Here is a 12,405-nt window from a genome sequence, read left to right as displayed (position 1 = left end):
TGAGAACCTGAGTCCTTTATCCCTGAACGCGGAGCTCCCGGTTTGCAGTGCAATGGCTATGAAGACAACACCCCCTCCCTCCCCTCCCCAGCCCCCCAAAACCAATTACAAACTTTTAAAGCCAAACAACAGTTCAACTTTTCTGGTTTTTGTTGGTTTTTTTTCGCCTTAAATTAAGGGCAAGAAGGGTGGCTCCCTGCCCTGCCAACCCCCTCCTCAAACAGGAGAGGCACCCATGGGCTCTGGCACTTGGGCGCGAGGAAGGGTGACGATATGCATTACTGATGGAAAAGGCCTCATGTTTCTAATTCCTGAGTTCACTCGATCCCCTCTCCGGGACCGGATTGAGGGGTTCCTTCCCCCTTTCCTCCACACTCGGCTCTGGCCGTGGAGGTAAATCCAGGTGCCGGGGGTCTGGAGCCGAGCTCACCCAGGTAAGTGGATTATGGCTCCAGCATCCCCCCCCTCTCCAGGTACCACGCACGGAATCTTCTTTCGGCAGGGCCCAACCAGTCCCATCTAACAATGTCTGCAAATAATCTTGTGCTCACACATGCTCCCTGCCCTCCTCCAACAGTTACCGAGTCCTCGACTGGAAAAATCTGCCCGCGCACGCCTCTCGCCTACGACCGCGTGAATAATCAGCCGCTCTCTGGATACAGCTCTTATCCCCGTGGAGACGGGTTGTTTCCAAGCTCCTTTCAAGGAATCGTTAGGGATTCGTCCCGACACAGCGGGAGACAAGCATGTTCCTCAGTGTAATCTGGAGCCTAAGTTAATCAGCCTAACAAGAAACGCAGCTGCATAGGGAAATAGCAGATTTATAGCAAAAATACAGCGAGATTTACATGGCGAACCCCGCCTTGACCCAGCCTGCGGAGACAGAGCCCGGCAGGCACAGCTGCCCCTCCACCATCCTTCGCTCCTGCAACCATCGCACTCTCCATCACTTCTCCATCATCAGGCAAAATTCAAAATCTCCGCGAAACCCAACCTCGGCCAAGCACATCTGGCTCTGGCGCAGGCTGCTCCTGTCAATAGACCCTGCTCGCATAAAGTGTATACGTAGTTAAGGCATGAGTCAAAGTGATAGGGGAACCAAACAAAGGAAGTAAGATTTAACAAAGCTCCTGTCATTCCTTCTCTATGAACTCACCACAATCATTTCAGTGTTAATCTTCCAATCACTCCCAACTCCACCCATACAATTAGGAAAAAAAAAAAAAACCTAGGGTACATTTTAATGCGTATATTAAAGGCATTAGGTTATTTTTTTTTCCCACCCCACTCCCTTCCCTGAAAGATTTTTTTTTGTTTGTTTGTTTTTAAATCTTTTGCTCATGGCTTCTGCAGTATTTCAGAAAGGCGAAAAGGACGACTAACGTATCCTGAAGCGCTACCAAGATCTGCTCGCCAGGAACACGGCTCCCTTTCTCCAGCAGCGTCCCACCTTGCTGGTGCGCCAGTGACTTTCTGAGTTGTCTTTCTGCAACCTTCTCCACTCCACAGACAGTGCAATATTCCCTCAGCCTGTCCTCCAGCACTCCCTCCCCACAAAATACAGACGGCTTCCAAGGCTGACGCACGGCACGTCTCAAGCGGGCAGGTAATCCTCTCCCACCATCGCACCAGGCTCCATATATAAAAAAAAGGGAACTAGATGAATTCAGAGATTCCTGCTTCTATAAATGCTAGAGTGTAAATTAAAATAGACCGTGTCTGGAGTTCCTCTGTCCCGGTGGAGGCCTCAACCCCGCTGGAGTTCGTGCAAGGCCTGAAGCTCACGCACAAGGGTGGCCAGCTTCCCTCGCCTCTCCTAATCGGAGCAAGACAACCGCGTCTCACCTGCAATTCAACAATGAAAACAAAGAACACAAACCCCCTAGTTTCTAGAATTACCAAACCAGGCTAGCCCCAGCCCCCCGCCCGCCCCCCACGCTCTGCAACCTTGCTACATAAATACACAGATGTTTTCAGCACAGACGAACTGCAAAGCTCCCCCGGGCTTAGGTGTCGGAGGCAGCTGTGGCTGTCATGGCCTTGGGACCTGCCATGAGGTGCGGGCTGCCCAGTGCCCCGTTCCAGTGGACTCGGCCATTCTGGCGCTCCTCGGGGATGTCTGCCTGCCGGTCACCATTCCAGCGGCGCTTGAGACGCAGCTTTGGAGGCATCAGGGCATCCTCTCTCTTCTCCTGAGCCCCCGATTCTCCGACAGACTCTCGGGATGACTTCTCCCCGCTGCTCTCCCCTTGCTCCTGGGATTCTTCAGCTAAGAAGCTGGCTTGGGTGGGTGCCAGCGGGGCTGGGTGCCACGACGGGGCAGCCGGTCTGACAAACACAGGCCCTTTCTCCTCTTCCAGGCTGGCTGCCACACTGGAGCCTTCCTCTCTCTCACTTTTGTCTTTTCCTTTCGCCAGTGGCTCTTCAGACTCTGCCTCCTTGTCCATCACAGGCTCAACCTTGACCCTGGGAGGAGGAGTAGCTAGCTGGGGAGCTGCCGGCTCCTCAGCACTTTCCAGTCTCTCTCTGTTTTTGCGCCCTACAGGTGGAGGCTGTAGCTTTATGGGGAACTGGGGCTGCTCCTCAAGGGGCATTTGGCACTGTAGTGGTGGCACCATGAGCGGATAGCGGGGGAAAGTCCGCGGACTCAGGTGGTAGTTGAAGACGGAGCAAGCTTGTGAATGCAGGTAGTGTTTCATTTCCTCAGGGTTAAAAGAGAAGCAGCTGCTACCTGTGAAGGGGCTGAGGCCCGGAGAGGGGCTGTAGGAGAAAAGGGTGGGAGTCAGGGACAATGCAGGAGAGATTGGGACGTTTAGGACCCCGCCGCGCCCTGGCAGAGGGGACACGGCAAAGGGGCTGTGAGGATCCGGGTAGATCCCGGGCCTGGTGAAGAGAGGGAGCATAATATCGGGCTTGCGCTTCTGGTGGTTGATGCTACCAGTGCCCATGGCGTTGCGCGAGGCCATAAGATCCACACCACGGCGCCAATCCGAGGAGCCGTCTTCCAGCTCCGGCATGTCTGGCTTCCTCTCGCTGGCGTCACCCAACACTTCTGGGTTGGATGGGACCAGGGACCCACCGGAGAACCGACCAGGCTGGGCATCTTCGGTGGGAGAGTGGCTGTCCAGTGGTGGGAAATGGAAGCGGGATGAAGCTGTGGGGACAGGAGGAGCGCTCTGTGGCACAACACCTGGGACAGGGAAGTAAAAAGAGAAAGAGTACGGGAGAGAGTTAAGAGCGCAGCTGCTGAGGGAGTTAAATCACAGGTAAAGAGCTGCTTTTTGGCCTGCACCCGCAGGCGTTTGGAAGAGTAACACAAAAATACCATGCGCTATCAACAACACAGCAGGCGATTAGATGGGAGGTGCCTCTCCCATCTGCTCCCTTCCCCTGCATAACTCCAGTCTCCTCTGCCCACCTCAAAACCTCGCCACTGCTGGGGATGAATATTCTCCTCTCTCCACCCTGGCTGAGGTTTCATGAACCTCCAGTGCCACCGAAATAATTTCCACTTTCAGACGCCCTCCCCTGACCTCCCCGCTCTGGTTTAACCAGAAAACGTCTCGGCGACGGTGCGTTAGGTTAAGCAATCGTGTTCGAATGCCGCCGGCAGAAGCGCTGCTGGTAAACCTCAAGCTCTCAGGGCTGACAAAGTCACTGATTTGTGCTTTTCTGGGAAGACATCTTTTCTCCAATGTTTCTGCCAGCAACACTGCCAGCTCTTGCTGGCTCTTCTTCCACCACCGTTCCTTTGAAGCCGCCTGTCTACAACTTACTCGTGCCATACCGAGCCATATTGAGGCAAATTCTTCCACCCGCTTTCTCACCTCCACAACACACCCGTTGATTCTCCCTTCCCTTCAAAACTGCACAAGCGAGAGTTGAGAGAAGAAACCTGATTCCAGTGCCCCAAACAGGTTTGATATCCCAACCCCCACCCCAGCCAGAAGGAAAGAAAACAGGTTGTAATTAGACAAGTGCATTCCAGTTCTCCAAACTTCTTTTTTTAAATGCATGCCCCAGAGATAGGAGGGAGTGGCTGCAAACAGGGAAAAGGAACAGCAGTGAGCAATATTGAGCTGGAACTGCCCAGACTCGTTGCTGCAAGTAATTATAGATTTGCAGCGCAGCTTCATACTACATCTTACACCCCCATGCTTTGGCTAAGGACTCCTGGAGAATACACTTCCTTCTCCTCACTGCCATAAAGGCAGCGCGTCCCACACAGGTGAAGCAGAACGCCTTTATGAATATTTCTATTCTCTCAGCCCTGTTTTGGGGTTACTGTTTGCTTAGAAGACAATGCCTTGAAATCGCATTTGTGCTCATGCCTGGCTGGGACTCCCCTGGGGCGGGAAGGGATGCAGGTTGCTTCAACTGCCAAGATGAACGAGCAGTCACCGCCGTATGTCGGCACATGCTACACGAGCACTGATGAGAAATACTCTTGCCCACATGTAACCTGTTTTTCTCAGCCGCCGGGGTTTCAGAGTCAACATTCAATCCCCACTTTCCCCTGCTCTCTCCCTGTTAGATGAATCTTCAAGGCTTCCCCTGGGGCACTCTTCAGAAGGTGAGAACTAAGCGCACAGTGCTGTGAGAAAGGCCGGTTCAGGCGCCTCTGCGTTCGCGCTTTCTTTGCTGTGGAGAGTTTGCAGTCTCAGGCCTCACTGTAATGACTTCCAGAAGGGCTGGGGGTTTTTTTGATGGACTCGATGGCCACTAATTTCCCTGGTTGCGTGGTGGCTGTGCAGTTATGGAGGCAATCGCCCCAGCTGTAGAAATCTAGCTATGGGGGACTTAACTCCACCAAAAAGTATCTAGCAAACAAAGGACCCTCTTCCAGAGAAACCACAGCAGTACTGCTGACTCTGGGACAAACCCAGAGTGAACTCCTGCTACTGCTCCTGGCAAGAGACTCAAAGGCCTTTTAGAACGAGAAGGGAACAATTATGCTCCATTCCCAAACTCTTTTTCGTTATCCTGAACGTCAGCATGCCGTTCTGCCGCAGGGAGAATCAAGAAATACCTGTGATTTTAGTCAAACTCAGACGAGTTACTACTCTTCTCTGGAAACTGCTCTGTGCTTGCTATCACGTTCCTCTGAACTCTAGACACAAGTTGGTCAAGAAAAGTTCCTTTTGATTTAAAAGGACCAGAACTGAAGCAAACAAGGGGCCTTTGCAGAAGTGGGAAGGAGAGCAAACTGCTGTTAAGCTGTGAACTTTCTGATAGTGCTCACATGCATGCCTCGCCATGCACCTCTAAGCTCCTTGTCAAGAAGGCTCACATTTATATGGCACCATAAAATTACGTTACAAGCATGTGAGTGAGGCAAGGTCCCTGCAACAGAACTAAAACCGTCTTATCCCAAGGACACCCGCTGCCTGACAGCAAAGCAAAGCAAACCTGCAGCACCCATAAAGACAGTCCAACAAGCAAGCTCCAATAGGAAACCAAGACGTCTCCAGTCTCCCCTAAGACAACCACAGATGCGTCTGTGACAAATGCGAGGGAAAGAGCACTCCAGATAAGGCTTTATCAACATCCAGACATTCCCATCACAGCAGCACTGATTGCCCCAGCAGTCTTTCAAGTGTAGGAGATGACTGATAGGGGATCTGCAGAGGCTGCGGGGTTGGTTCCAGCCCTGTTCCACATGCCAGGAGCAGGGACAGTTAAAAGAAGAAGCCCTGAAACCTGCACTCACCATTAGGCCGAATGTTAATGAATGGGTAGTTAGGCATCACCAGCTTGTTGAAATTGAACTTGTAGGTAAACCTTTTGCCTTTTGTCTTGTGGAGAATCCTCTTGTTGTAATAGTATCTGTTAATGAAAGTGAAAGAGATCAATCAAAACATGTGGTGATCTGTTTAAAGCTCTTGTTTCTTTTAGCGCCATCAACATCCACCTACAATGTATCTACAAAAACAAAGTTGCCCAGAGAATTTATGTTATTAATACAAGAAAATATTAGTCAATCGGGAAGTTTCCAAATGACACCCACTCCTTTTACAACACATTCTTTAGCAGTAGGTTTCAAACCATTTTACAGGCCATTATGTTCCTTAGAACATGTGGGAAAAGGTGAGATCCTGAAAGGAAGCGAAAGTTGAACAACAGGCCAAGCCTGTACATGCTGTTCTCACCCCTGTCCAAACTGGGACCAGTGCCATGGGCTGGAGGGGTCTCATACAAGCATCCTACACGGCGCTGGCATTACCTCCCTAATCCCATCTGCCCCAAGTGCCCTGCAGCCAGCAAAACATGCATGGTTGCTCCATGTGGGCTGTGACTGCTGGGGGAACGTTACAGGACCCAGAACAGGAGGGGAAAATTCAGGTGAATCTGTGCTAAGACACTGAACCTGAAAGAGGGGAACGTGTACCTGGGCTGGGGCAGAACAAAACTCAGTGCAATGACGGAGCTGAGCAAAAGGGACCAAATTACTGAGATAGCCTCAGATTTGTTTTTTATTTCTGCAACCTTCAAAGCCCTAGGTATTTGTAACAGTGTACAAGGCATCAGGCTGGAAATCGGGAGAGCTGGTTTCTGCTGCTCTCATGCCAGTGAGCAAGTTGCTTCCCTTCTGTTCACCGATTCGCAGCTTCGGACTAGAAACACTCCCTCACCTCTGCAGGCAGCATTGATCAGGGCTGCGGAGGGCAGGCGTTTGGAGCCAGCCCTGACCGCTGGCCAGCCTCCCTTCCTCAACTTCCCAGCACCAAATGAAGGCAGAAGAACTTGGCCACAGAGACAACAGGTATAATCCCCACCACAGCCTCCTCCCCACTTACACCACCACTGTTTGTCCTCAGCCTCCTAAGACTGGTGTACAAACAAAGGTGTTACATGCGGATCATCGCCACTGTTCTCTGTATGTAGAGGTGGATCAACACACGCTGCCTGTTGCCACAGTGCGTACCAAATAAAGCAGGGCCAGCTCCGAGCAGGAGGGGGGAAGGAGCCACGGGTCCCAAGCCGAAGTGGCTGCTGATACCTGCAGTGCTGTTGCCCTTCTGCTGTCACACTCGGCATCAAGATGACAAGACATGATCAGTATTGGCAGGTGGAGGCTATTTTCCACTCCCATCCACCAATTACAGCCTCAGTGCCATTCAATTTATTGTTTCCTTCCTGTTCCAGTACGAGACTCTTGTGTTTGCTGCCTTGTTTGTCTTTGCCAGCTCCACCCAGGAGGTATCAGAGGGTGTAAGGCAACGAAGTCCATGTTACAGACTGATAATGCCAGAACCTGTTAGGAACTCAGCCACTCCTGCAGGTGACAGGCTTGAAATGCTGAAATACTTCAGAGGCTCATGCTAGTTTTCCACTGACTTCAAAATACACAGTGATAACCAGAAAAAAAAAACCACAAACAACACCTATGGAAGGGTCAAAATAGAGGGCAAAGTTGTACTGGAGGCTTTGGAGTTACAAAGTGCAAAGTGAGGAATGCTCAGCCCCTGTCTCATGCAAGGGGACACTGGTGGCCAAAGGGTGTCCTTAAGGACACCCAAATTCATGTCATCAGGGCTCGGGAAACACCCAGTCCAGGCCCTTGCCTTGGGACTGGCACTGAACCTCTGCCTCACGCAGATTTAGCGGTAAAGAGGAGAGTACAAATTATGTTCGAAGCGGAGTTGCTTTCTCTGAAACGGTACCCTTGACGGTGTGATAATAGAGTAACACCTCTGGTTTCCTCCCACACCTTCATTGCTCAAGCCAGCAGCGGCTATGGAAGCTGAGAAAAGAGACAGAAAAGCTTCCCAGAAGGAAGCCATCCTGATAATAACAACCTGAACTAAAGGTGCAAATTTACACTGCGACGCAGAACATGGCACGGTGAACCAGGGACTCCCTCCCCAATCACACCCAAGTACAGTCAGACCTACCAAAGCAATCTGGCATCCCAGAACTCAAAATTTCATACAAACCTCCCAGAAGTCTGGGTGCCACCAGACCAAGGACTGAATACCTACAATCACCCAAATGAGGCAGGGAAGGATGAAGGGAGAGCTCGTTAGAAGCCCCTGACCTCCAAGGAAACTCCTGCTCACCTGAGAGCCCGGCTCAGCTTGTCATAGTTCATCTGGGGTTTGCATTTTCTTCTGCCCCACAGCCTGGCCACTTCATCAGGGTCCTTGATGACAAACTCTCCGTACTCGCCTTGCTGCCAGGCGATGACATGGCGAAACTCCTCCTTCTGCAGCAGCTCCAGGATGAAATGCCATAACTGGATTTGCCGGGAGCCGGGGCTGGACTCAGTCTTGTAAGCCCACTCTGGGAAATGATAACCTTGGGAAAGGCCACAAAAAAAAAAAAAAAGAAGTCATTCAGACAGCAACAGGAGCTCACCACTGCCAAGCTCTACTGTGTATTTATCATGTTTTCTCCAGAACGAGACCACAGAGCATTGCTGGGGACTGTAATTCTATTAAATATTCAATGTGGCAGCAGAGAAACCCAGCTCTCCTACTCTAGCTGCTCATTTTCACCCTCCTTTTAGCCCCCTTGCCTTGGAGAATGCCCAAACAGCACCAAAAAAAATGGTAAGACTGAAAGGGACATAAACATGAGCAGCAGTGGAAAGGAGACCAAATCGCTACAGTTTGGACTCCAGGTGGCTGAAATAAGGCAAATAATCCAGATTTGAGCATTTGGTACGCTGATGTCGAGGAGGGGGTGAGGGTGGATAGCTCTCAGTGACTCCAGCTCCCCCTGATTTCAGAGCATGGCATTCCGCTCCAGCTTCAACTGCGCCGGCAGATGTTTCTGAATGACTGCCAAGTTCAGCTTTCTCAGAATAGTTTCCCAGCACAAGTACTAACGCAAGGGTTGGGTTTTTTTCTGTTGGGTTTTTTTTTTTGTGTTGTTCCCCCCCCCCCGCCAAATCATCATGGCCACAATTTCAGGCTCCAGCAGCATGGAAGAAGTCGCATCATGCTCCAACGCCACCCACACCACTATTGCAGGCTGTGATGGGAGACAAAACCAGGCACGAGCTATACCAGACCAGAGGGGATCCACCTTAGCGATCCCAAATCCTTACAAATAAAACATCTCCAGGAAGATTTATTTGCATGTTAAACCTGGCGCTCTTAAAAATTCGCTGACAGCCCATCACGCAGACGTCTGATCGATCCACACTCACACGTGGCTTTTGCCCACATATGAAAGCTCTTGGGAGAGGTGGAATTAATCCTGCCTGAGCTCCTTTATCCTGGGAAAAGAATTCGTAACAGCTGAACAACTCAGCCTTTAGACTTCCTTACCTCCTCCTCCTTCTGGCTTATCCACAATGCTGCAGCCTGCTTTCATTTTCTCCCTCCTGCTGACTGCGAAACAGAAGGAAATCGGCATCAGTGACATCGACACGCCATCATCGCAGGCGGCACTTGGAATTTCTCTGGAGAGGCCACCTCGAGCTGTAACCCCGTCCACGCCCAGAGACGCTGCCTGGGGTCTCCCTGACCATAATCATCCCTGTCCGTCTTTCCCCAAAACTGGCATTTAATCCCTGCCTCCCTCCTGCCCTGCCGTTAAAGCCCGCGAATGAAATGCGGCAGCACGGCGAAGCCATCAGACAGACAAAACAAGCCAAACACAGTTTGTCTTCTGTTACTAGACAGGCTCCACTGCCAAAATACACAAGCTGCTGAGCTCGCCCAGATGTACCAGTGAGGGAAAAAGAGGGGGGAGCGGGGGGCGGGAATAAAATCCCGGCTCCCCGATCCCCTTCGGATACGGCACATCTGATTCCAATCGCTTTAGGTGGGCTCAGCTCAAAGCTGTACCTGCCAGCGCCTCAGAAATCAAGCGTTGGGGGGGCTGTAGGGTGGGTGTCCCCCAAAAATGTAAAAGGGGCTCTGGTGTGCAACAGCAGCGACAGCCGCCGGTTCTGGGGTGGGGGGAGCCCCCCTCCCCCTAAAGACCCGGCAGCCAGCCGAGCCCCCGGGAAGAACCGGCCCCGCTAGGCTTTCCTGCTTTGAAATGTTCAAAGTATGTAAATGGCTGCCAGGAGGAGAGCAGGCGCCGCCGCGGCGGCCGGGCCCGGGCTGCCGGGCTCCCGTTACAGCCGCTACCGCCCCCCCCATCCACCGCCCCCCCCCCCCCGCCCGCCGGCCTGCCCCGGCCTGCCCGCCCGCCGAGCCGCTCCCTCCCCTGCCCCGGGCGGGGCAGCGCCGGCACCGCCGCCCCCCTCCACCCCCCCAGCCCGGGGAGCTCCGGGAAGGGCCCAAGCCGCCGTCGCCTCCCCTAACCCCCCCCTCCCTCCCTCCCCAGAACCCTTCCGCCGTCCGGGCCCTCCCGGTTACCAGGGCCATTTCCCCCCCGCCCCCAGTCGTCGGGAGCCGTTCGCCCCCATCGACCTCCTACGTACCGAGGCGATCCGTTACTGGGAGGGTCCCCCGTTACGGCTCCCCGTAACCGTACACCGTTCCCGCAGCCCCTCCCGCCGAGCGCCTCCCGGTAACCGGGGGCTCCCCGTTTACCCTCCCTCCTCCTTCCTAACCTCCGCATCGCCGCCAAAGGCCTCCGGGAGCCGGGCCCGCCGCGGTCTCCGCCTCACGGAGGGCCGCCCGGTTCCTCAGGGCACCCACGTCCCAGTATCGTCATCCCTACCCCCCGCCTCCGGTAACCGGCGCCCTCGGCCGCCTCCTCGCCAGCACCCGAGCCCCCGGGCCCGCGCGTACGAAGCGGCCCCACCGGAGGCCGGGAGGCGGCGGTGGCGGCGTAATCGGCCCCGCTCCGTCCCGGGACCCACCTGCGGAGGCGGCGCGGGCCGGGCCGGGTCCGGCGGGTAGAAGCGAGTGCGGTGGGGCGGCGGAGCGCGCCCGGGCCGCGGTGCCGATGCGGGGTACGCGCCGCTTGCCTCGCTGCTGCCGCCGCCGCCGCCGCTGCCTCCCCCGCACGGCCGCCGGAACCGGAACCGCCGCCACCGCCCACACACTTCCGGGCACGCTCCCACGCGCTTCCGCTTCCGGCTAGGGGGGCGGGACGGGCGGGCGCGCACGGCCCCGCCTCCCCCACCCCGCCCCTGCGACGGGTGCCGCCTGGGGACCAAAGAGGTCGGAAAGCGAAGGGCTTGGCTGGGCCGGCATCCAGCTGCGCAGAGGTCCTGGTATACGGGGGTCCAGCTGTGCAGGGGTCCCACTTTACAGGGATCCAGCTGTGCGGGGATGCTGGTATATGGGGGTCCCGCTGTGCATGGGTCCCACCTTGCTGGGACGCAGCTGTCCAGGGGTCCCAATTTACAGGGATCCAACTGTGCAGGGGTCTTGGTATATGGGGGTCCAGCTGTGCAGGGGTCCCACCTTGCTGGGATCCAGTCGTGCAGGGATGCCACTGCATGGGGATCCAGCTGTGAAGACATCCTACTTTACTGGGATCCAACTGTGCAGGGGTGTGACTGTGTCGGGATGCAGCTGTGTAGGGATCCAGCCATGCAGGATTCGGCCCTATGGGGACCAGGCCCTATGGGGATGAGGCTGTACGGGGGGACCTGCTTGTGCAGGATCCGGCCCTGCGGTGCGGACAGCTGGGGAGGACCCACACTCTAGGAGAGGGCACCCTGTGACCCACCTGTGACCTGCTGCACAGAGACATGGGGTGCTATTCCCTGCCCCCCTATGGGTGTTGGGCCCCCCATCACCCAGAGCCCCCACACCTCTGGGTGCCCCAGGGGGGACTTTGGCCCCCATAAATCCACCCACACTTCACCTTCACCCACCTTTATTGGAGACACATGTGAGCCAAGGGGTGGGGGTTGGGCCCCCCCTCCAGCCTGTCCCACACCCCCATCCCTGCCAGGCTTCTCTTGGGTTTGGGGAAAGGGGATGTGGCAACCCCCAGGGCTGCTGCTTTCCACACACCCCCCAACCCCCTGCCCCGAGTCCTGCTCTGCTCCCACAGCAGAGATTGGGGAACATGGAGGAGGCGGGGCGGGGGGGGGGGGGTACACGAGTGTCCGTCAGCTCACAACTTCGTGCAGCAGCCGCTCCTGCCGGTGTCATGGGGGCTCAGTGGGTCCTGTCCTGCTGCTCCAGCTGTGCTGCTTGGGGACAAAGTGGGGACAATCACTGCTGGGACAGAGTCAGGTCCCTCCATGGCTGGTGGGATGAGGACAGAGCCCCCCCCCCCCCCCCGGGTGCTGGCATGGACAAGATGCTGGCAGCACTCACCGGCTGCAGCAGGCAAGGTGACCGTCTCGGCCCAGCTGCCTGTGCCTGCCTGCAGTTAGCTGTAGATGGTGGTGGGGTGGTCTCGCTGCTTGGGGCCAGAAAACAGGGACCCCCCCACCCTGAGCCACCCACCTTTTGCAGGGGGATGGTCGCAGCCGCTCCCTGGCTGGGGACATGGTGGCCCTGGAAAGTGCCCTTCAATGTCACCTCGTGGCACCTCCCC

The 12,405-nt window shown here is 55.2% G+C and overlaps 1 protein-coding gene across 2 annotated transcripts; it reads right to left on the bottom strand.

Moving 5' to 3' along the window:
* Window positions 1–245: 245 nt before the first annotated feature.
* ETV3 (ETS variant transcription factor 3) lies at window positions 246–10,935 on the bottom strand. 2 transcript variants are annotated; one of them, XM_049805797.1, is made up of 5 exons: window positions 10,766–10,935; window positions 9,276–9,338; window positions 8,061–8,298; window positions 5,711–5,826; window positions 246–3,190 (listed from the first exon to the last, which is right to left on the bottom strand). In XM_049805797.1, the coding sequence occupies exons 2-5, from the start codon at window positions 9,319–9,321 to the stop codon at window positions 2,007–2,009; spliced, it is 1,584 nt and encodes a 527-aa protein (XP_049661754.1). In that variant the 5' UTR covers window positions 9,322–9,338; window positions 10,766–10,935; the 3' UTR covers window positions 246–2,006. The 2 variants fall into 2 exon arrangements, with proteins under 2 accessions (XP_049661754.1, XP_049661755.1); XM_049805798.1 differs by lacking the exons at window positions 9,276–9,338; window positions 10,766–10,935 and adding an exon at window positions 7,665–7,765 and having other exon boundaries at window positions 8,061–8,127.
* Between the last annotated feature and the right edge of the window lie 1,470 nt (window positions 10,936–12,405).

This window comes from Accipiter gentilis, chromosome 7 (assembly GCF_929443795.1).
Source record: "Accipiter gentilis chromosome 7, bAccGen1.1, whole genome shotgun sequence".
In the NCBI taxonomy this organism is placed as follows: domain Eukaryota; kingdom Metazoa; phylum Chordata; class Aves; order Accipitriformes; family Accipitridae; genus Astur; species Astur gentilis.
Note: the sequence above shows the minus strand (reverse complement) of the source record. Positions and strands in the feature narration are given on the sequence as shown.